At 38.2% G+C, this 23887-nt stretch overlaps 1 protein-coding gene across 1 annotated transcript in view; it reads right to left on the bottom strand.

Moving 5' to 3' along the window:
• Positions 1–23887, bottom strand: part of TJP2 (tight junction protein 2) — a 60355-nt gene that overhangs the window by 6922 nt on the left and 29546 nt on the right. The window contains exons 3-15 of the mRNA XM_059836602.1: positions 14803–14856; positions 12712–12836; positions 10384–10486; positions 9376–9949; positions 7776–7879; positions 7480–7633; positions 6394–6502; positions 6147–6286; positions 5566–5632; positions 4218–4368; positions 3398–3506; positions 2556–2766; positions 942–1129 (exon numbers count right to left, since the gene is read on the bottom strand). Coding sequence (XP_059692585.1) covers positions 942–1129; positions 2556–2766; positions 3398–3506; positions 4218–4368; positions 5566–5632; positions 6147–6286; positions 6394–6502; positions 7480–7633; positions 7776–7879; positions 9376–9949; positions 10384–10486; positions 12712–12836; positions 14803–14847 — 2080 coding nt within the window. The 5' untranslated portion in view covers positions 14848–14856. The remainder of the gene's footprint in view (positions 1–941; positions 1130–2555; positions 2767–3397; positions 3507–4217; positions 4369–5565; positions 5633–6146; positions 6287–6393; positions 6503–7479; positions 7634–7775; positions 7880–9375; positions 9950–10383; positions 10487–12711; positions 12837–14802; positions 14857–23887) is intronic.

Here is a 23887-nt window from a genome sequence, read left to right as displayed (position 1 = left end):
ACCTTCACTTACTATGCAAAATTGAAGTTATTAAAAATATATTTAAACAAACTATTTCTCAGGTTTGTGCAACAGCATAATAGAGAAAACTACTTTTACCAGCTGAGAAAGAGACTGTTTCATTAACAGCTTTCTTATTCCTTCTAGTGGAATTGTATTTTGAATATTTTACATCTGAAAATGTACAGCTCTTCATTTATATTTCCGTCCATCAAAACTCCATGAACCTTGACACAGTGGGCTTCGTGTGAATAAAGACACAAATGATAAACCTACTGCAATGCAGCTTGGAGAACCAAAGAAATGTAAAACTATGTTACTGCTCATGTCAAAGCAAGTGAAAACACAGTCCTCAGAGTAAATGGGGGAATGCCATTACCCCAAGTCTTCATCCTGGCATCTGGGATCTCCTTTAAAATACTCTTTACTAGTTTGTTTTGTTCCAGAATACTGTCATGTGCTACTGTCATGTGCCAGAAAATCAGCTTGATCTGCTCACCACTAGTAATATAGCTAGTTTACAGTCATGGAGATTGACCACATGAGCCATGACTATATTTGGACTGTTGAAAATCCTCAAGTTCTACTTGCTCTGAACCTACTGTTTAAGTGCTATTTATGAAGATTGAGGTTGATCTCAGGTGTATGGACTGTACTTTCAGAGCCAGCCAAGAAGAATCCAAGGAAACAAGGAAAGCCCTGCTGTTTCATCCTCTATTCATTTTTAAACCTTCAAACTGGCAGGTACAGTTTGGAGGCAGGAGAGAACAACAGCCGTCTAAAAGGGTAAAAAAGCTTTCTCACAGACTAATTAGTAGCATCCAGAAATCCCCTTAACATTGTTCCAAGTTGTTAGAAATCCCTTTCTTAGCTGACCAAACATCTGGATGCTAAAGCAGGCAGTAATAAATGGGCAGCCAGCCCAAAGCAGTTTCACCTACCTTCACGCAACTGAACGCGCTCGTAAGCTGGGAATTTTGTGCTCACAGACACAATAGCTGTCAGATCTTCACGACTCTTCCTCAGATTCTTCTTTGCTCCAGATCGCTGGCCACGTGTCCTCCAGAAATCTGCCCTATCACTTGAGCCATCTTTTTGGGCATTTTGAACACTGGCCATCTGTTCAGCTCTGACAGAGAAAGCAGGGAGTTCAGAATTTGTCAAGGAGGGCAAAGGTGCTTTCACTAAAGAACAATGGATTTTGAATTTGCAACAAATAATTTGCCAGATAGATAGAAAGGAGTGGAGGTAAAAGCACACAAGTTCAGGTGCCTTTGCCTTGAAGCAAACACATTGTCAGAACAATGCTCCTACCTCCCACGGCTGCAAGCCGTGGGGCAGGAATGAGTCCTGAGGTCTTAAACTGATCACTTACACGAGTGTAAATAAAAGAGTGCAAGTGCAAAGAGGCGGTGAGAGAGGGCAACTCAGAACCGAAGGCCTAAGAAATTACTGTCACTATCCTCTTCTCCATTAGGCATCAAAAGTTAAGTCACAGAACACAGAAACAAAGGCAGGTTTGGCCTGATCAATTACAGAGAGGAGAAAATATACCTACTAGGAAAGAGACAAGGGAGTCACACAAGAAGCATTTTGCAACTTGTGTGCATCATATACTCTGAGCACACAACTCTGAGCTTTTTCTTCCATCATAAAATCACAGCCACACTCAAGAACTTAAAAGCTACAGTCTAAAAATGCAGCTGCAGTCTGGTTGTGGTTTTAGGCATTTTTTTGCCTGATTAATTTTAATAGTGTTGTGCACTGTACACATTTCAACAGTTATTATTACCTCCCATGAATTTTGATTAGGAAAGCATATTTAAGCAAAAATATTGCCGTGCTTCATTAATTATTTTACACAAAAATACAGACTACAGCTACAAAAAAAAAAAACCACAACCAAACAAAACAAAACAAAATCCCCTAAAATAAACCCCAAACCACCCCCCCCAAAAAAACCACCAAAAAACCCCTGCCTCAGAATAAATACTTAAAATACTGTCCACAAGGATATAGATAAGAAATTTAAGCACTGAATTCTTCTAAAGATTAATCATCAGAGTATTCTTCCACAAAAAGTCACAAGCTTCCTAAGGTGAAGGGTTTTTGTTTGTTTAATTTTTTTGTTTCATTGGGGTCTTTTGTTCGTTTTGATTTGATTTGGTGAGGGTGAACATACAAAGAAGAAGGTGGAGGGAAAAAAGCAAAAACCTAACAAAAATAAGACCCACCACCCATTTTCTGGAAGAGGAACTGAAGGAGATATTGCTCAAAGCTTGGCTGATTGCTGAGACAGAAACTCTAGATCTGTGCTCTAAAAAATGACCTGGTATGTAGGTAACACCACCCTCTCTCCTAGCATAATGCCATGGTTCTAAAATATGCACTTTTTATAGGCACAATTCTTGTAAAAATGAAGACAAAACAATTCTTTCGTTCTTGTAGAAGGGAATAGAAAGGAAGACAGGTATGACATAGGAAGCAAAAATTACTCGGTGAAGGCAAAAAATCTTACTTTTAACAATGCGTAGGAAGACATGGTGCCACCTTACCTGCTCTTATTTGGAATGAGGCCCTTTTCCAGTTCATTTCCAATTCTCACAGCCAGCCAGTTTCCCAGTTTGCCATCATACAGTGTATCAACTACTCTAAAGATCTCGCCCCTGGTGAATGCTAAGCTCTGCGGTGACTCTTTTTCACACTCAAAGTGACTCCTGATGAAAAATGAATCTCCTCTGCCACAGGCCATGATGTCTCTGTAGACTAAGAAGACCTTCATTTTAGCTTTTTACACTTGAAAGAAAAATCAAGCTGTGATTCTTCTAGCAAATATAGCTTTGAAATGCTAAACATCTGCTCAGAAAGATGAAAAAACTCAGATCTACATTCCCCTACACACTCTTATCAGGAGTGTTCCATACTCGTATGTGCACAGCCCTTACAGCTCCAGGGCAAAAGGCAGCTATGGTACTATAGTCTTGCAGCAGGCTGTGTCTCCCACAAAGAAAGCAAGAAGCTTTTCTTGCTCCTTAACTGCTCATGAATAAAATTGTCCATTTTCTGCTGACCAAATCCTTTCTGACTGCCAAAGCACAGCAGATCTTCTCCCAGCTGCTACAGACAGAAAAACAGAGGAAAAAGCAGTACCTTACCACTTCTCAGCATTAAGAGTTGCTATTTGCTAATAATAAAAGACATGGAGAAGTACTCTGAAAAACACATCACACATGTAGCATTCTGTGTACGGAATACAGCTATCTCCTCAACTAGTGAAAAGGAGATAAACTAAAATGCTATCAAAAATAAGCACAAGAGAGATTATTTGTGGTTTCACTGACAAAGCACAGCTTAAAAGATTCATAGATGCACACACATTTTTTTTCAAAGCACCTACCTTCATATTTGCTTTGAGCCAAAATTGTCACAGTTTCACCTTTGGGAATTTCTAAGAGATACAAAACTGCATCTTCCCGAACAATGCCTCTGAAGTCTTGAGTGTTTACCTATGTAACAAAAAAACCCACAACTGATAAATCAACAATAAAAGGAATAACCACAGATTTTTCTTTTATCTGAAAAATCTTACTATTCTCTTCCCTTATTATTTTTACATCTATCTATCTATCTACATCTATCTGTCTTTCTATCTGTCTATCTATCAGTAAATTATTGTCTCTTGTTAATAATTAATTCCAGCTATGAACAGTAATCTTCCTGAAATAAAATATTCTGCTAGATTGTTTCTTCAACTTTAACAGCTTCTAGAAGGGCCAAGAGAAAAGAGGTAGAGGGAAAATTACATTAACTTTCCGTGTGAGTTTTCAGAAAAAAAGCAGAATTAAGTGATTAAGTGGCACAGGTGATATACATCAGAAACCTGAAAAACAAATCACCATAACCCAAATAAACTGGAGAAAGATGAAAGAAGAATTTTTGGCCCAAATTTTTCCCCCTCTAAGACTAGGAAAATACAAAAAATTCATTGTGCCATCTTTCAGCATTTTTCTTGATTAATAGTTCCACAAAATTATAAACAAACTAAAGTTTGGTAAACAATGCTCCTTCCAGAAATCATTTCTCTAAGATCCCCCCACCCCATATACACCCTTGTAAAGCAACAATTTGATTCCCAAGATCATAATTTCTTCCATATTTCCAGTATACAAATGAGAGTATACAGAAGTTATTTGCATTTCAGGGGCACATACTCATACCTTAAGAATCTGATCTCCTTCCTGCAGTCCCTCCTCATCAGCTGAGGTACCTTCTTGAATTCCAGCAATAAATATCCCTACATCATTTCCACCAGCCAGTCGTAGACCCACGCTGTCCCCCTTCTTGAATCTCACCATTTTTGTATTGGGACTACAGGATTTACAAACAGAAAAGGGAAGTAAGGGCAGATATTAAAGCAAATATCAATTTTAGGATGCCAGCCAAAAGAAAAAAATTACAACCCCATAACAATATAATATTAATGATATTTTTATCTCCTTTCTTTCACTATATAGGCTACATTTACAGAGGTAATCCTTTAGTGAAGGCAGGAAACAGAGAATTTGCATTCTTCAGAATGGAAAAAAGAACTAGGAATAGTGACTAAGTGGCATACACAGACCTGCTGAGCAGGGAAACAGGTCCCTGTTTCTGAAACCCCAAAGTAGCTCCCCACCTACTGCATCCTCTGTCATACGAACACCTGCAGTTTTTGTGAAAACAGACTGAGTTATGAGAAATCATACTTCTTCTTTTTTTCTTCTGTAATCTAAAGAACTGTCATATGAATTAAATGGATACCTATTTTCTCTACTGTGTAACATGTTTGTTAGATGTCTTCAAATTTTCTTGCAATGAGAAATATTTTCAAGTATAAACATATCTACTGATATGTTAACAATCAGTCCCCTCACATTGCAGTGGGAGAGATGACTGGACTAGGCTCAGCTTTTTTTCTGTCAAAAAAGCTGCATGACTGAATGACCTTCCAACTCAGAGGACACTACTTATCTGTCAGCCACTCTCAGTAATACCCTAAGCCTGTATTATAAATTCCCCTTCACCAAAATAATCACTTGATTAATTTGCACATCTCTGACAACATATGCAGGGTCCAACCCAGAAAGGGTTTCATTTAAAACAATACACCAAGCTACAGAACATTTTCAAGACTTAAGACTTCTCCTTACAATTCCAACACTCCTATTCCTTCAATTTTTGTATTTGGAAACTCTCCAAAGAAAACATAATAATAATATTATATTATTATTAAAAATAAAATAAAACAAATAAATAAAAAAACAAAACTCTTGCATATGTTCCCATGCAAGGCCAGAAATACAGGGTGTTCTACACCTTCCAGGTAGATTCCAGGCAGATATTTCTAAAACCAAGTTGATCTCAAATATCATCAGTTAGAAGCCATGTCACCTCTTCTTGGCATTAAGCTATAAAGGGAGTATCACTCCAAATGGGAGAAAGAACACAAACCCATGCAGCCAAGAATCATGCACAGGTCATTGGAAGAATACAGAATGCAAAAGAACTTAGCAAGTACCACCTTACCCATATATTGCTTCATCTTCTGGGCTGGGTTTAAGAATTGTTCGTGTAACTGGTTTTGGCTGAGGCACTAAATGTTAAAAAAACAAAAGAAAAAAAACCAAAAGAAGTTACTCAGATATTGATAAAGCTATAAATGGCAGGAATTTTTAGCTAGATAGCAATTAAACCCTCCATGCCAAAGACTTGATTTAAAAATCAAGCATGTCTGACTAAAATTCATTTATTTCTATTTTTTTTTTCATTCTTGAAAAAGAAAAAGAAAGTTCAAGGAAGGGATACTCAACTCTTTAAGGCAAGCTAGATCAGACTTCATTTGTCTGCTTAGGGCAACAGTCTAACAGCAAACCTTTTAAGAGAATATTTGCTTTTTTCAGGTCGTAGGTCTAATAAGCAACTGCCATCAAAAAATATCACCTATTTCTTCCCTGCACCACAAAGCAAAGTGGCGCAGGGAAAAAACTACTTCTTCTGTGTGTCAGAGTGGGGCTGACATGAAGAGCATACCAGGTTTGTCATGGCTGAGGGGAATGGACATTCTGTGGCCAGGGGGGTAAAAAGCAACAAAACCTTCAGGCTCTGACCTGCTGGGTCATCTTGGTACTTCGGTTCTTTGTTTGAGTCTACAGCCGTAACAGCAGGAGCAGCAATGTCACCAGATGATTTGAATGGAGTAGGCATTGCTCCCATTCTGGACATCCTACTGGAGGGATCTTCTTTTGCACTAGAAGGAAGAAATAGGAAAAAACGTGTCATGAAACCTGGTAAGAATGCATATATTTGAATAACTTTGATAAGCATGAGAAAAATGAACTAGAGAACATTTCTTACCTTGGTTTCTCTTTCAGTTTTTCATTGGATGAATGTGAATCTAGATCAGAATGATGTGATCTGTCATCTTGAGGGGAGAATGATCTGTTTGACTCTATTTCAGAAATATCTGTAAAGATATGCAATGCAAATGAAGACATGCAGGATTTTTTTAAGTTATCTGCTCACCTGATCAGCATGCATATTCTGATATAGGATACACATTTCAGCCCACTCTCATCTCCAGCTGGATTTGACAAAGATTCAAAAAGTGCCTTTTAGTGTTTCCACCCCTGCACCCTCCCAAAATATTTCAGGAAAGTTTCACACAACTTCTAACAAATACAGTCACATTTGAGCATATCACATATGCATTAGCTAGTGCTAGCAGGCTTTGATTTGAAGTGTCATGCAGGTTTCCAAACCAAAGACCACCTTCACATCAACAGTCCCCACATCACTGCCCTTTAGCAGCAAAGGAAACAAGAGTGGCCCTCGGATCTGAACTGCACCTCAGACTTCACAGTAAAACCTACAGGAAGCTCCACTCCATATTCTGACACCAGAAAAGCAAGCACTTTGTTCCACATAATATAACATCCTGCTCTCCCAAACATTCTGAGCTCTTCCCAAAGCAAGATCAGGCTGAGAGATACAGCTCACACACTTATATAGAACAGGTGCTGGGAATAGAAATCAGCTATCCAGGGTCACTTAATTTCCTCTTGTCCTGACATTTCTTCCCTCCATTTGAATGCTGCCATGAACGTTAATGTCCTCAGAAGGAGAGACCAGTCCAAAGCACTTGTTTTAAAAAGTATTATTAATGCACCTGATTTGCTTGCTCCAAGAAGTAAGACTGATTTTGCCAGACCAACATTGGTCCTTCTATCTCTGCCCCCTCCTAAAATGTAACTATATGGTGACTACAAAATTATTTTCACCTAAAGGAAGGGGACATGTTGCTTAACTGAATATTTCTTAGGTTTGCTTGCATTTCATCATTTTTCTTAAAGAACCTAATACCACTCTACCACAGCAAAACGATGTAAGCTCCATTTTGTCCTGGCACAGAGCCCAGAACTCTGGATCCCCATTAAACCTCACCATCCATTTCCGAGTCGCTGTCGTTCAATGAAGGAATGTTGAGCAGTGTCTGCTTTCGGTCCCTGAGAACAACCAGCTGGAGCTTCCCACGTGATTTCTCAATCAATTTTCGGGCATCAGCTAAAGACATGTTCTCTGTCACTGTACCATTGATCTGGACACAAAAGGACAACAACAACAAATAAGTCCACGTGGTGCTCAAGTTTAATAGTGAACTTGACTATAACATGACTTAGTTCAGAATAACCATTATAACCAGCACCTGCCAAACTGATAGCAGCAAGACCAGAACAGACCTTGAGAATGATATCTCCTTCGTGAAGGTTGCCATCTTTGGTTGCTAGGCCAGTACGGGTCATTTCTTTTATGAAGATCTGACTTCCAAGACGGAGTCCATACTCTGGAACCAAGAAGATAATCCACTGCAGCTTAAAAGATGAGCAACGATGCATTGTTTTAAAAACTACAGAGTGCTCATGCATCAAACACTATTATACCATGAGAGGGAAAAAAAAAAAGAAAAAGCAGCAGGCCTAGTAAACACACTCCACCCTAAGCCGAGTCTCCAATACCTGTGCTGCCATTACTATTGAACAAGAAATATTCCAAATCCAATCACAGTTGGACGACTGGTCTGCACTTTCAGCAGCAAAACAATGCCTTTGTTCTGGAGCTGCTTATTAATGTACTAGATTAGCTTCTCTCTGATTCGTATTTTGCATGGCATAGAGGGGGAAAAGGGTCTAAAAGCACTAACAGAAGTATTTATTTTCATCAGTTGCTCCATGCTGACCCTGTCCTATCTGTACTCCGGGAAACGTTTTGGTTGTTTCAAGCAAATGAATTTTTTTATTCCCCTGCCCCCTTCTTCCCCGGTGATCTAAGTTACTTGGGTCAGTATGTTTGCTACTTAAAAAGAAAGGCAACATCCTTAAAAAACACGCTTCCCAGAACAAGAGAATGTTGTCCTGCTTTAAAATATCACTACATTTCAGCAAGTCTGCAAAGTATACACATGAATGGCAGAGATTATTATGGTGTGGCTAAACATAAAAGTTAACAAATACAACTTGTATTCCTCCTTACTTGCATACATATTTGCATTATCTTTACATGTGGAAACATTACATGCAGTGGAAGAAGAGGAAGGAAAAAAAGGACTGTGGCCAGAGCCAATGAGAAAAAAAAGATATCAGCTCCTGCATACAAAATCTAATTAGCAAAAAATTGTCAAAATTACAACAGGACAGATTAGGAAAAAACCCAACAACACTATCCAACCCCTCCAGAAATAAACCAAAACTCCCCTCAAAAAACAGCCCAAACAGAAAATTATGTACAAGCTAATCTCAGACATGCTTTCCAGCACAAGTCTTTATTTCACAGTGAAAAAAAGGTCAGGCTTTTAGCTTTCATTTACACACTTCAATACTCAGCAAAGAAAGGCTGAAATACTGCTATTTCAGTATTTCAGCTGCTGCTATTTCAGTATTCTTTAATGACCAGAACAAAACAAACGGTATTACTAAAGGCAGAGTCTACTCTTTACCCTTTCTAGCTAACCTTTTTGTAGATGTGCCAAATGTAATCTGAATCGTGATCAGATCCATGTCTTTCCTCAGAACCAGGAGAAAAGGGCAGAGAAAATGGAAAACCATGGACACAATGGCTTGAAAAGACGGAAATTATGTGAACAAATCTTTGTTCAAAGGTAAAGTTCAAGGTTCTGGGCAAAAAGCATCCCAAATCAGCCAGAAAGAATGAATGAACAACTTAAACCATCAGTTTAAAAAGTCAGCACTTAACCTGCAAAAGTAGAAAGCAATTCAGTTCTTCTCTTTTCCTCACCAAAACCCACGCTGTACTGGAAGTTGACTCCTCCCCTGTTACACCCACCTTCATTATGTCTGCCTTTTGTTAAGAGAACACTGATTGGTGCATGCTGATCCTGCGGTCCCAGGTACTCATGCTGGCGGTGCAGTTCAGGCGAAGGACTGCGGGAACGAAGCCTGTCCCGACTACGACTCCTCACTTCCCTCCCATATCTAGCATCAGATAAAGATCCATGACTGTAACTGGGTGGGCTGTAGTCTCCTCTGTAGTCCCGTTCATAGACAGCATCCCTGTCGATGCTCCTTCCCCTGCTCCGGTCCCTTCTATAGTCTCGATCCAAGCTCCTGTCAACGCTCCTTCCACGGCTTCGATCGCGGCTGTAGCTGCATTCCCTGGCACGTTCTCTGCTTCGCCCTCGGTCGTGCCCATCTCTATAGCTCTGATCCAGGTTGTTTCCCCAGCTTTGGCTGCGCCCTCCATTTCCACTGCGCCAGCTTCTCTCACTATAGCCACTTCGAGCACTTTTGCCATCAAATTCTGCATGGTCATCCATTACATCTAAAGCTCTGTCCTCATAGTCAAGGGAGGGGCTTCTCTGCAGAGCAGCAGCCTGCACTTTCCTTGGTCTTTTCACTACCTGTTCAGGACAATAGAACACAAACAAACAAACTCCTGTCAAAGCTCAGAATGTGAAACTAAACAGATGAATATTCTTCATGTTTCAAATATATGCTGGGGGGGGGGGGAAGGAAGAACAATATTCCATTTATTATAGGACAAGATCTGTGTATGCAGAACATAATTTGCCTCAAGTACCTTCTATTTTGTACTACTCGTTATTCAGTAAAATAAACATTATGAAATAAACATTTTATTCTCAGTTTTTCAACAAGATAACTTTGTGATACTGTTGATTAACTTCCATTTGTTTCACCTGCAGAACCTATGTCTTTATTTATTTTGTACTTCGCATATGGCAAAGGACTGCTTTGCTTTGTGCCTTTAAATACTCTTTATAGAAGAAAACCAAAAATCCCCACTGTATACCGAATACATTTGGAATTTACTTACAATGGTGGCCACTTTTCCACTTTTCCTAAGCTGCTGAACTGCAAAAGAATGTAGAACATTTTCCATCGGGGTCCCATTAACTATGACCACTCGGTCATTTTCTCTGGAAATGGGAAGAGAGATAAAAAAGGAAACAGAAGATTTAAGAGGAATCTTCATGAAAACAGCAGAACAAAATTTCTTCTTTTTTTTTTTTAACAGAGGAAACCTATGGACTTAATTCAGTTTAACAAGGAGTTTTGCTTTAAAACTGTGTTTGCTATATTAATTCTACAATATCTGAATACCAGAAGCAACTTTCAGTACATCTAAAAACTAGACATTGAGCAGCGCTGTTTTTGTGTATATATTGTGTTCAGCTTAAGCACCTTGCCATAATGTTTTTTAAAGAACATTTGTGATGAGTATTGAAACTTTTTTATTTTTATCTTTCAGGACTCCTAGTTTTTTACACCTAGTTCTAGACTTCTTTCACATAAGAATTTCAGGAAAGCTTCAAGCTGCTGCAGCCATACCAGTGTTTAGGCAAATATTGACAAGTACAACTGCAGTACATTTTTCTTAAAGTCTGGTGTTCAGGTCACATTTGCTCTGTAGAAGGGTGATTGGGAGAAAAAAAAATACAACAAAACAATAATACACAAAACAATAATACACAAGAAATCCTCCTTGCCTTAAAACACAGGTCAACTGAGTCTGAACAGAAAAGACTACTTATTTTTCTGTTCAGACCTCCTGCATATCAAACAGACCACTAACACCTAACTCACCTAACCCCCTATGAAATAGCCACATAACACTGATTAATTTAACCCCATAAGTTTCATAAAGGCATTTCAATGCAAAAAGTGAAGAAGATTAAATAAAACCAAATTACCACTCCTCATATTCCTTATATTAGTTTATTCTGGTGACTACCCAGCTACAGTCAGAGCATTAGCTCAACAAATTACTGGTTACTTTGCCATTTTCTGCTAGATAAAAGAAATCTTTGGTACCAACTCTTTTATCGTCATAATAATCAAATCACATCACAATCTTCTGTTCAAATAAGAAGATTATATACTCTAAGCCTCCCTAAATGATTTTTGTGCCTCTTTTCATACCCTTCCTATTTCTTTTAGTGGATGAGTATGCCAGAACAGCATGCTGTATTTCAGTATCAGTTTCACCCAGGTTAATGCAGAAATTAAAATACCTCTCTGGACAGTCCACACATCCAAAGCTAGTATTGAATTTAATGTTGCAATATTATGCCAAGAGGTCCATCTATGTGTGCTCATTTTACCCTGCAAAAATGACAGGATGGTTTTACCCATCCACTCTGAAGGTTAGACCTAAATTCCTTGATTTGAAGGATAAGCTTTGCCTTCCTTTTTCTTCAGAATGTGTTTTGTCTGAAAGTGCCGAAATATCTTGGTATTCCCTTGCCATCATCAATTTACCTATGATCTTCCATAATTTCTGGACATGATTTCATTCCCAAATCACAGGTGATTACAGAACAGGATGGATGACAATGGTGGTGTGCAGGGGTCACTGCTATAAAACGCAGGATTTGTGCACTTCAGTTAAAAACTATTTGTTACGTGCTTTACAATTACCCTTTTATTTAGTTACTCAACAACAACTCCCATGTCAGCCATTTCATTTTCTGACCAAAAATAAATGCATGGCAAAAGGGACAGAATCTACTCTCTTGATTTATTATTGGTGCACAATTATTTGGTATTCTTCCAAATTGTCTAGTCCTCATCAGGTATTTCAGATCGGATGAAAAACTGATCTAGGACAGAAACTCTCAGCCTACAGATTGTTTGTACATGACAGATGCTGCCTCACCAAGGATGAAGTTATCAGAAAGACAACAGAAACTCTTTATTTCCATAATTTTTTCTTTCAGCTATAAATAAACATTTAGCAAGCCTTATTTGGGGTGACTTAAGTCATTCTTCAAAACTATTGACTGATCACGACATGTGTTTACTGGAGGAGGAACAAGGAGGATGTTTTAAGATACTAAGTTTTTCTACTGTTTGTTTAAATGAAATGCAATCTTGAAAGAAGCATACTTAACTGTTAAAGACTTTTCATCACCACCACTGAAAGGTAACATCTTTAACAAACAGCAACTAACACCTCCATGTAGGTTTACTTGTTACGCTGTTTTGGGGATTTTTTTTTTTTTAAAGAGACACCTAGATATTCAAGAGGGCACCAAGGCTTGAGGTGATTAAATCACCAAGATTTCAACCACATCTGTCTAAAGGTTTTATGTATTCTACAGCCATACCCATCAAAATGCCAGACAAAGAAAAATGTGCTTACTGAAGTAATCCATCTGCTGGACCACCTGGGAGAACATCCGAAATTACTATCGATGTTTCACCATTTTCAAAATGAGGGTTATCTCTGCCGCCAGAAACTGCAATCCCAAATCCTCGTTTTGAATCCTTACAATAAAACCAAACACAACAAAAGCTGAATACATTGACAGGAATTTTGACAGGGAGAAAAAAGAGTAATATGAACATTCTCATGATGGCACTCTTAAGTAGGTATTAAAATATGATAGCTGCATGCATAGTGCTGCAGAAACATACAATACCTCTAGATTTAAGAAAGATTAGGTTTACACATCCATCTATCAAGATGACAAGATCCTGTCTTCCAAAACCTCTACAGCCTTATGATTGTTAGTAATTAAGTAAAGAACTCACTAAATTTGACTGCGTTTTGCTTCACCATCCCATGGGTTATTTATAACAAAATCATTGTTAGGTAGATCTATTTAGTTAGTGATGCCTGGGAAAGTAGAACAGCTTTACCAAGATCTCATCTTCATTATAATTACTAAGTAGTTCCTCAATCAAAATAACAAGATCATGGTTGATTACAAGGAGCAAGTAGTGAACTTGTGCATTGTCTGCATAATCATCCTCTGTCACAATCAATTATTTTAAATATGTAAATTATGTCAAACCTGTAATCACAGAAATAATAGATCCATAGAAGTCTTAAGACAGCATTCATAAAACTAAAGAAATGCTTCACAGAATGTAAAGGAAACATGTCAATAGCACCAAACTGTTAGCATAACTGAACTGCTGACAGCAAGGAGAGCACAACACCACACAAGTTTAATTTTGTCAGCTATTTAACATACACATCACATCACAAAAAATTACAAATTATGCTACATTTGAACAAAACATTTTGTGGCAAAGTAAAACATCAAAGTCACGCTTTCCCCCCCAACACCCAATCAGCATGTGTAGTTCATCATATGGCACCTTGTGCTTCACTAATGCTGATAGTAAGTGATTATTTCTTTGAGGAGGAAAAAAGCAATGTGGTTTTCTTTTAAAACAGCACTTTACTTGATACAGCTTAGTTTTACAGGAAGCAGTTTGATGTTTTACACCAAAACAACAGATTCAAAGTAATGGTAAAATTAATGGTAGTGGCTGATACAGCAAGTTCAGTAACCCTTCACCATCTAAGTAGCCTTAGTCTGCCTCTGTGGTAAAGAAGTAATGCTAATTTACACAATGAAATGCTAGAAATTACAGGAACTAAGATCTTCTGCAAGGCTTTTCCTGTCTACCTCTGTAACTTAAAAACCAACCTCTTTTAAACCATACTTTCTCACACGAAACAAGCTTTGTAGAAAAGATCACCATTTCACCTTGGGTCATCAAGGTCAGTTCATTGCAGAAGATGTGAAAAAACTTGAGCAGCCCAGTGCAGGCTGCTCACTGAACACAGACCATCAGAACAGCTGGGAAGACTGCCACCACCGAAGCCAAAGAGTGTACCTGGTACTGTGGTGTGGCAGCCTAGCTACTAAAGGACACAGGCACAAGCGCTCTATTTTCTTTAATTCAAAAGGACTCCACTTGATTAGACACTTCTTCTTTTCTCAAAAAAAAAAAAAAAACATTTAAAGTGACACCTACAGTCCACCTTTTAATGTTTTAATGACAGTGTTTTTCTACACTAGTATATATTAAAGTATCTTACAAAAATAAAATCAGTGGAATCCTGTTTGGTGATTATTACAAAGCCTGGACACCAACAACAACCTGCTTGATAGAACCATCTGCTTTACTTTTAAGGCCCTCCAATAATGAATTTAGCTATGTGGCTGACAGGTGGTATATCACACTGACATTAGAAAGACCAAACAGCAGCAAATATGGCACTTAAATTGTTAATTGAATTTACTCCTAACATTAAAGAGTTGCGTTATTGCATGAGTAACAACTAAGCTTTAAAATAAAAACCATATCTGATTTGGACAACGAATTAATCCTATTCTAGACTCAGACATGCCAATAACATCTACAGCAAAACACAGTCAGAGTAAAGCAGTGCTTGAATATTTGAAAACTAAAAATATAACAGGCACTCACTCACCTTTTGTAAGGTCACTGTGTACTGTTCCCATATCAGCTCTTCCATGCCTGGGGCCTGTTGCACACAGAAACCAATTAGTAAAACACATAGCACATAACTATTTAAATTAAAATGTGAAATACCCAACTAAAACACAGGTTTAAAAATAATTTGCATATTCTAATATTTTGGGAGAATTAGTATGAAATTAACATATTTTAAATAATGTCAATTTTTCTTTAAAAAGGAAAAAAATATTAATAGGTATAGAGTGGTAGAATCCCTTCACGTTTCACTGATTTAACAGCTCATTCTGATTTTCTGGAACATCCTTATTCAGCAAAATAATTTAATTCAGATCAACTAGCAGTCTATAGCCCTGATTTAAATAACACATAAAATACTTATGGAAGACCCTTCTGTCTCAGTATACAGTTGAAACTGAGGTTTTCAAAATGAACTAGACTTCAGATCTCTTGTGTCATGTTCATGTGGATTTAACAAAATGTTTTGTCCACTATGAATTACATACCTAAATATTTAGGTTCCCACCAAGAAATTAAATCTTACAAGAAAATACAATATATCACTATATAGTACAGGTACAGCCATTTCTATGACACTGCTCAGAGACCTTTCTTTACCACACTTCCAGTTAAAACTGATCACTTTTATCTTACATGATATAACCTGAAATCTTTCCAACATCACAGCTTAAAATATAATACAGAATAATCACCCAGCTGGGATGCACCATATAGTACACAGCCAGCCCCTTCAGTGTCTGCCCTGTAAAACTAGGAGAGAAATGAGCCACTGCACTGCAGAGAAATTACATGGAAAACATTTCAAAATGGAAAGCACCCCTTGCAGAAGAAAAATCCAGACACTGCATAAATATGTGCACGCACATACTCAAGCCACAGGTTTTGTTTTTACTGAAAGTGGTCTTCCTTTATCTCAGAAGACTGAATCTCAGACAGAAGCTCAGTTCAGACTTAATGGTCTTTTTAAAGGCATCACAGGGAGTAATGACAGCTAAACTACAAAACATTAGACAGAGAACTGACACACGAAGGGTGTGCCTGTACTTTAAGGCATCCCTTGCATTTTCAGAGTAAGACTTCTGGCAATGCACAACTGTTCAGCAAGCTATGGATGTTATTTCTCATATGCAAAAAAAACCCTCTTTGCATAGTTCCAGTTGATTCTGTGCACCACAAAGAGAAACTAGATTTACATTTTCCATTGCACATTCACTCTATTGAAAAAAAAAAAAAAGTAAGTCCTATTCAGAAATCCTGAAGGAATATGCAAAACATTCCGCATTCTTACCAGGAATTTTACAACACTGAACAGTGTTAGATTTCCACTGTTCTGCCAGAAAATGAACAATGCTTTCCAGTTTCCAGAAGCTCTGCTGTCTAATTTTAAAAAAATTAGAAATAGATGTAGAAGATGATGGCTTATATTAAAAGTAATACATATAAATAATTGGTTTTAAATTTTGACTTGTCTAGGTCAGCAAAAATGTGTTCATAACTATTAGTATTAAAACATATGTGTCTCGGGGTCAGTGTTGAATCTGCTGAATCACATAGTAAAATGATTTTATCTGGTATTGCCATTTAACCAGCTAACATGTCAAAGCTTTCAGCTATCTGAAACTGAATTCACTCAAAATATTCCCTTACACAGAGAATCTCTGCCACAAGTGAAAAATTCTTCCTTAACTAAGCTCTTCTTTCAAACTGCTGTGATGCTGCTGTAAATGGAAGTGACTAGGCTTGCTTATCTGGCATGTAGGGAACAGTTTACTGACCCTTCCTACAGTCCTGCTTTCCTGTGTATTTTTAAGCTCCGCAAAAAATGAGTCTGTGCTGAAGAGGCGTCTCAGTGTCACTTAAATTCCATCTGACTTCACCGAATAAAGTTGTAGAAATGAAAGCCAGTACCAAATGATGGGTAAAATCTGAAGGACAAGCAGATATGTTCAAATTTTGTAGAAGCACAGAAGATGGAAAATCTTTTCCATCCTCCTCTTGGTAAAAAAGCCTCAACAACTTACACACGTAACACAAAAATCACCTAAATTCAGATTGCACTGTATGCAGCTCCTACCAACACTCCCAGCCAAGAATACTGAGGCCAGCTCTGAGCAGGTGCGAGAGTAAGGCAGGCAGAACGCACTCATGGGGAGCTTACTACCCATGGGGATGGAGACAGGCCTGAGAAATGACTGCTAATTCAGTACAACACTGCAGGAAAAGGACTGAGGAAAGCACTGTAAAGGTATCAGGGACGGATGTAAGGATACGAAATAGGAAACTTACGGGAATTGCCTTCCAGAAAACTAGGCCTTCCATGAGCAGTGGCATAAGGATAACCTTGTGCACAAGTGGAGAGATGTATTGGGTTGTAAACCAAAGCATCATAAGCCTACAGAGTTAAGTTTACTTTACTCTGACAAGTAAGTTTTATGGTATCTGGTCAAAAAAAAAAAAAAAAAGAAAAAGTAAGAATGAAAGAGAAACTACTGCCTACAGACACTAAAATTAAGGTCTTGCAAGATGCCAAGCCCATAGTATCATCTCATTTGTGCCTAGAAAAAGATCCTCAAGAGTATCAGTGACTGTTTCAGACACATTCTATGTACATCTTTGGGGTTTATTTGTACCTTGAAACTGTTACTGAAAACTCAACAAAAGAGAATTAAGCAATTCACTTCTAAACTCGCAAGTATTTGTAAAGTAATCAATTTTTTGAAACTGCTCCTTGGGAAACTGTCTCCCATTTGCTGTACTCTGCATCAGAGAAGGAAAGCACACTATGTACTCGCAAAGCTGATTTTGTACAATGTAATTACCAAGACAACACGACTAGCTCTGCTGTACTGATTAAGCAAGGCAGGCTCTGCAGCACAGTTCAAAGAACTGAATGGTCACCTTGGAACCAGGTAAGGCAAAAACAATCTAAACAATAATCTCTTCAACATTTGGAATTGTACTGCTGCTTGCCATTGTCACGATGCTAACCCATACCATCAGAGTAATGAAGAAGAGAAGATTGAGAGGGAGGGAGAGACTACAAATGTTACAAATCATCAGTTGGGGACTTGATCAAAACTAATATCTAAGTCTCCACCCGAATTACGAAATTCCTGTACTCCACATTTAGTGATGTGACTCTTCTCTGAATGCATCAAGTGATGAGTTAAGAAAAGCCTTCATCACCTTGCCAATTTCTTCATACTTCATCTGTAAGGAAACACAAAGGGATCCTGTGCAGCTTGTGCATTCCTTACAGGATCGCAGTTTCACTGCAAGATTGCACATCAAAACACTGGAGAGAGAAAGGCAGGCAAAATGGTTAAGAACCCCACCTCCAGTTACTAACAGTAGCTGTTTTACCACCCAGGCTTCACACAGACAACAGGCTACCTGCAGTAAATGCAATTTATTGTAATTAGCTAGTCTAAATGCATTAGGGACTGTAGTCAGTCCATTTCTAATTAGAACACTGTAGTCAGGATTTGCTTAAATCTGTCTAATGCTCATATACTAAAATGACAGGTGCTTTCTAAATACCCAAAACAGACTGTTTAGCAGAATCTTTGGCAGGAAACTAGTCAAAGTGCTAAAATTGCCAGTGTGCAACAAACAGGCAGCTGTTGCAGCTCTAACTGACAGTCATCAAGAGACTGACACAATTACTTGCTACTGAGAGATCACCGAGGACAACTTCATTCATGCCGAAAGAAGAACAGAACCAGAAGACCTGCCACAACAATCATCTGGCTATAAAAGTGAGCTGGAGAGGGGAGGGATATATGAAGGGAGGAGGGGAAGAAAAGACGTGGAACAAGATGCAACAAAAAGCAACTCACGTGCCCTTTCAAAATCCCCAACTTTTTGACTGCATGTGACCACATTCTCTGCAGAGCTTGAGCTGTCTTCATTGTTGCAGGATATAATCTGTGAGGGAGCGCCGTACATCCCTTCTTTTCATCTGTTTCCACCACTCAACTCGGTTATGTAATTCTAATACAATAGTGGCCTACATACTTGAACAAATCCTGCCGTCAGTTTCACACAGAAACACATCAAAACCACAGCAAGGAAATGTACTGTGAGTTTAACTAGCTCCCAGTTTCAGAGATCCCAGGCAAATGCAGTGCTGTAATCTTATGTCTGTTTGTTTTTAAAAGAATTGTTGAAAACAGATCACTATGCAGCACCTTATTCTTCTTCCAAGCACATAGGGTCTCACCCCACCAGGAACCCAATTTAAACTTACAAGAAAAGAGGCTTAAGAAGCACAGTGCAGATGATCTGAAAATTCATATACTGACTATAATATTTTACAGAACAGTGTGGGCTTGGGTCCAGCATGAAAAAGGAGAAATAAATACAAAATTATACTCACTGCAAGTAAGAGTATTTGCCATCAAACATTTTGTAAAGTATCATTTGTAAGAACGATAAGCTAATTGTACAGCCAAACAGACAGGTTACTTTATTGGAAAATAGGTCAAGCTATCACTCCTATTTATGCTGCATGAATGCTGTGAAATTTAAGCCTCAAGTGAACTTTTCCCCTGGACTTTATGTAAGTTTCACAGGCAGTGAACAGACAGGAAGACATACCAAGTTTTGTACACAATGCTAACCAAAACCTCCATACACAGATTTCATTTTTCACTAGTAGAGCAATTTTAACTGCCAAAGAGTATTAATTCAGGCTGCAGTGGAAGATGTGAAGGGGTGTCTTTTGTTCATTTTGTAGTGGAGTTCTTTCTGTTGTTGTTGGTTTCTTTTTTGTTTGGTGGTTTTTTTTGGTGTTTTTTTTTTTTTTTTTTTTTTTTTTTTTTTTTTTTTTGAGGCCGATGCAGTTAGGGAGAATAGTGGGTAGGAGGGCCACTGTGGGACAAAGCATGTGTTCCAGTTTTTCCATTCAAAATGAAGACTGAATTCAGCATTCTGTATTTTGACTGTGACCCCACCTGTGCACTAGCCAGCCGAACTAGGATGAACAGAGGCTTGCACCTTCATCTCTGAGCTGCCAAGAGTGAACACCAAAGGGATGCAGGAGAAGCACACTGACACCAGCCCCCAGCTCAGGCTACCCACTTGGACGTGAGTAAGACTTTTATTAGAGTTTGGTCAAAATAGTTTAGAATCTCCATCAGCATTTCTAAAGAGCACATTCCTCTCAACAGACTCACATTCACAGTTTCCAAAACTGGTATTTATTTATTTATTTTTACAAAAAGGGCAGGAAAAAGAAACAAATGTAAGTATGTCTTTGAGACTTCTCTAGCCTTGTTTTCTTAGCTTTTCTGTTTTCCTCCCCCTTGGCTGATAAATCTTCAGAAGCACTCAGAATAGAGAAGAAAAGACCATGATGACATAAGAGAATAAAAATTGTGAAACATTATCCATATGCTGTAGCAGTTATAACAGCAAGGACTCTTTTTTGTTGGTTTTGGACTATCCTTTTTCTCTGAAGGAATATAATGAGAAAAACAAATGGATTGCCTCCACCAAAATTTAAAATGAAATTTTTCTGAAAAGGAATTTCAAAAAGCAATCAGGAAATCTAGGAACATTGCTGCAAGTGAAGAGACCAGAGAGCTAACAGAAAGATAGAGGTGTTTGCATTTGGATGTTTCATTTTGAAGGAAAACAGTATGTCCAGAATACTTACATCTTGACATACCTGAATTCAATCCTTTTAAACAGAGATAGAAAAAAAATCCAAACAAGCACTGTCCCAGACACTGTCCTTTCCCTTTACCTGCATGCCTCTTCTCAAAAAAATAACTGTAAAGGGAAAAACTACAATCTGACTTCACTCCTAGCACAAGATTATAAAGGCAATTACAATCCTTTTACATATCACACCTCTTATCCACTGACATTTAAATCTGAAACTCTTTTTAAAAGCAAGCCCAATTCCAATGACAGATACACACTCTGGTTCTTTCTGGGAGTCTATCCTGATAATAAAATATTTGTCAATCATGTGGGGAAAGAAAACTAAGCATGATGACCTGGTTTATAAGCTGGGGAAGGTGAAAAGAAAAAGGGAGCTCTCAAAAAACTCAACTGAGCAACCTCAGAACATCACAACAAGATCTTACAGCAGTAGGCTGCATCTCTCCACTCACCCTGGGGTCAAAGTTTTAAACCCATGTTTAACCTCAAAGTGTTAAACCTATGTTAAACCTAGCACTATGTTTTGATCTCCTCTACAAACAAGGAAGAAAAAGGGTGTTTCCTCACACATAATCTATACAATCAAGACAACAATCTGTCCAAGCAAGCAGGAAGGACACCTTAAACAGTCTTACTGGCTCAATTATGGAAGTAACACAAAAAAAAAGAGGTCCTTGCCCTCCAACTTTTCCTGTCCCCCTTTGTATGCTACTATGGATGTAAGCACAGAAACCTTGAAAGCTGAGTCTAGGTTTTCCCTAAAGACAGACTTATACAAAAAAGATAAACAAGAACTTCAAGTTTAAGTGAAAGCTATCCACTTGTAAGAGACAGAGGGACAGGGACTCTTCTAGCCACTGATAGGAACAGCCAGGTGAAGGGAGTCCAAAACACTTACATCAAGATGTAAGTGTTCCTGGTCTCAAAGACAAGGTATACTATCAGAGAAACTGCCCTTACATCTAACATGCCCTCATAAAGGCAATTATGATGGACAAAAAAGGATAGCCTTAGATTTCCAGGCTTTCAAAGATCCTGATCCACTTCAGTTTCTGGATAACATCAATGAAATGCCCTCTGTACAGAGTGGAGGCTCAGTGAAATAAGAAGCAATCTATACATCTCCTCTTTTTCAGCTGAATGCCATAGCCCAGGTTATAAAATATGTTTACAAAATTATGAGGATGATGCAACACAAGCTGCACAGCCAGAGGTTGCCAAGTATTCTCAACATAGTGAAATGTGCCTGAAGAAGAACAGGACCTTTACCAGGCCTTTCTGGTGCGGTGAGGAAGACACTTGGAAGAAGGCTCCAGTTGATGTGTTCCCATGAATTATCTGTGTATGATATAGTAGACCTTTGATTAGGATCCAGAAAAATGAGAAAAAACTACTTTTACCCATGGATTGTACACAATACAGCCATCATCTGGCACAAAATGAGGTACCTTAGTTTCTACCAATAAATGCTCTGATTCAGAGAAGCATATCCTATTTTTCATATAGGTTCCTGCACCAGTACAGCAACTCCCAGAACAGCAACAGATCCTTCTCAAGAAACAGGTTCCTAGAATGATGAATGGCTCAAATTAAATAAAGAGAAGTGATAAAAAAATGGTTTGCAAAAGACCCACTAGAAGTAAAAGATAACTGCTCTTCAACAATGGCAGAAACACCTTCTCTTTCCTCCTAGGGGCACGGAGAAGAAATTTAAGGTACAGCTCCATGTTAAAAGATCTTCAATTCCACTTTTACATTCCAGCAAAATCAAAAATGGTTGCTAACATCACAATGGGCTATATTATTAGGATGCAGGAAGCTGGGGGGAAAAAAGTCACAAACAATAGATACAAGTGTACTTCCACAATGGAATGGAAATTTTTGAAGGAGAAGAAAAAATTCACATAGAAATGAGACAGACAATCCTTTCTTCCTTTTCCCTCTAATGGAGAATTATCAGTTACATTATATAAGGTTTGCTTTCACCCAAATTACTCAACAAGAACAAATATTAGCAAAATACTTTTGCTCTTTTGGCAAGGTAACAAACACATTCATCAGCAACCTGGTCAAGTGGAAGTTGTCCCTGCTCATGGCAAAGGGGTTGGAATTACATTATTTTTTAAGTCCCTTCCATCCCAAATCACTCTGTGATTTTGTGTATTACCTGACCTTGTGTCAGAAACTGCTTTTTTTACACAATGCATGTAGAAACAACAATCTGAAGGGCTGCCTAAAATGACCTAAAGAAAACATAAAATTGAGCATAATGTCTCTAAAAATTTGTTTTTCATAGATAAATAAGATAAAATCATGATAACTTGAATATCATTATACAGAAACACAAACCATTCTTCATATAAAAGACAAGATATGTTAAAGCTTTTCTTAATGATATTTAACCCAGGAGTTATACCACTTGTTTGCTATAAATTGTAAATTCTATCTAAAACATTACCAGCAAATACTGCATAAAGTACAACAAGCCTATTCCAGGCATTCAGAAACCAATCTTTACTTCTAAAGTTTCATGAAAACTTTTTAAATGACCGAATGAGAACGGTTAACTACAGTTAACTAAACAATAATGAAAGGGTCTTTTGTTTCACTTCTTTCAGGAATAGCCTGAATCCATCATGACAACAATGCCCACAGTCATTACTCAACACTGTGCTGAGCACTATTTCACTATGATTTTTGCTTCCAGTTAGCAAAACTACTACTTCTCACAAATCACCCAGTACCAAAGCGCTCAGCTGCAGAGCCAAGAGCATAATTTAGGCTACTTCAAGTCAAGTAGCCTAAGTGTTGTGCAAGGAAGACAACACAGAGATTTCCTCCATTTCTGTCAAATACAAGCCTTGCAGGAAAACAGCTCCTGTAATTGGAAAACAGGGATCAACCTTCTCCCATTGTGGGAGTCTGAGCCAGATAACAGGTGAGGAAGAATTCCAAGGTGGCAGAACCTGCATTAATTTCTTCCTCTTGTTGCACTACAAATGCAACACAACAAATGCCTTCCAGACTGCAAACTGAACCAGAATCCACTCCTACCCAGAACTGGGGAGATGAAGGGCAACAGCACTGTTCATCAAACCACTGAGAATATCAATTGACAAATGCATCTAGGTCTCATTTGCATTGTAGCCCTGATATTAACATTCACAGCATAATGCCCCAGATCTCCCAGTGCACAAAAAATTGTTTAACAAATTAGCCCAAGGGGATGGAAAAAGGTTTTGCACACAGAGAAGATCTATGCTGATCTGGATATTTGACAAGTTGTGTGCTTCTTAGTGCAAAATATATCACTTCATCCAGCTCACAGCATTTAAATGACAAACAAAGCTTAAATGAAATGAAGGATGTCACACAATCCACCCATTGCA

Source organism: Haemorhous mexicanus, chromosome Z, assembly GCF_027477595.1.
Source record: "Haemorhous mexicanus isolate bHaeMex1 chromosome Z, bHaeMex1.pri, whole genome shotgun sequence".
Classification (NCBI taxonomy): Eukaryota; Metazoa; Chordata; class Aves; order Passeriformes; family Fringillidae; genus Haemorhous; species Haemorhous mexicanus.
Note: the sequence above shows the minus strand (reverse complement) of the source record. Positions and strands in the feature narration are given on the sequence as shown.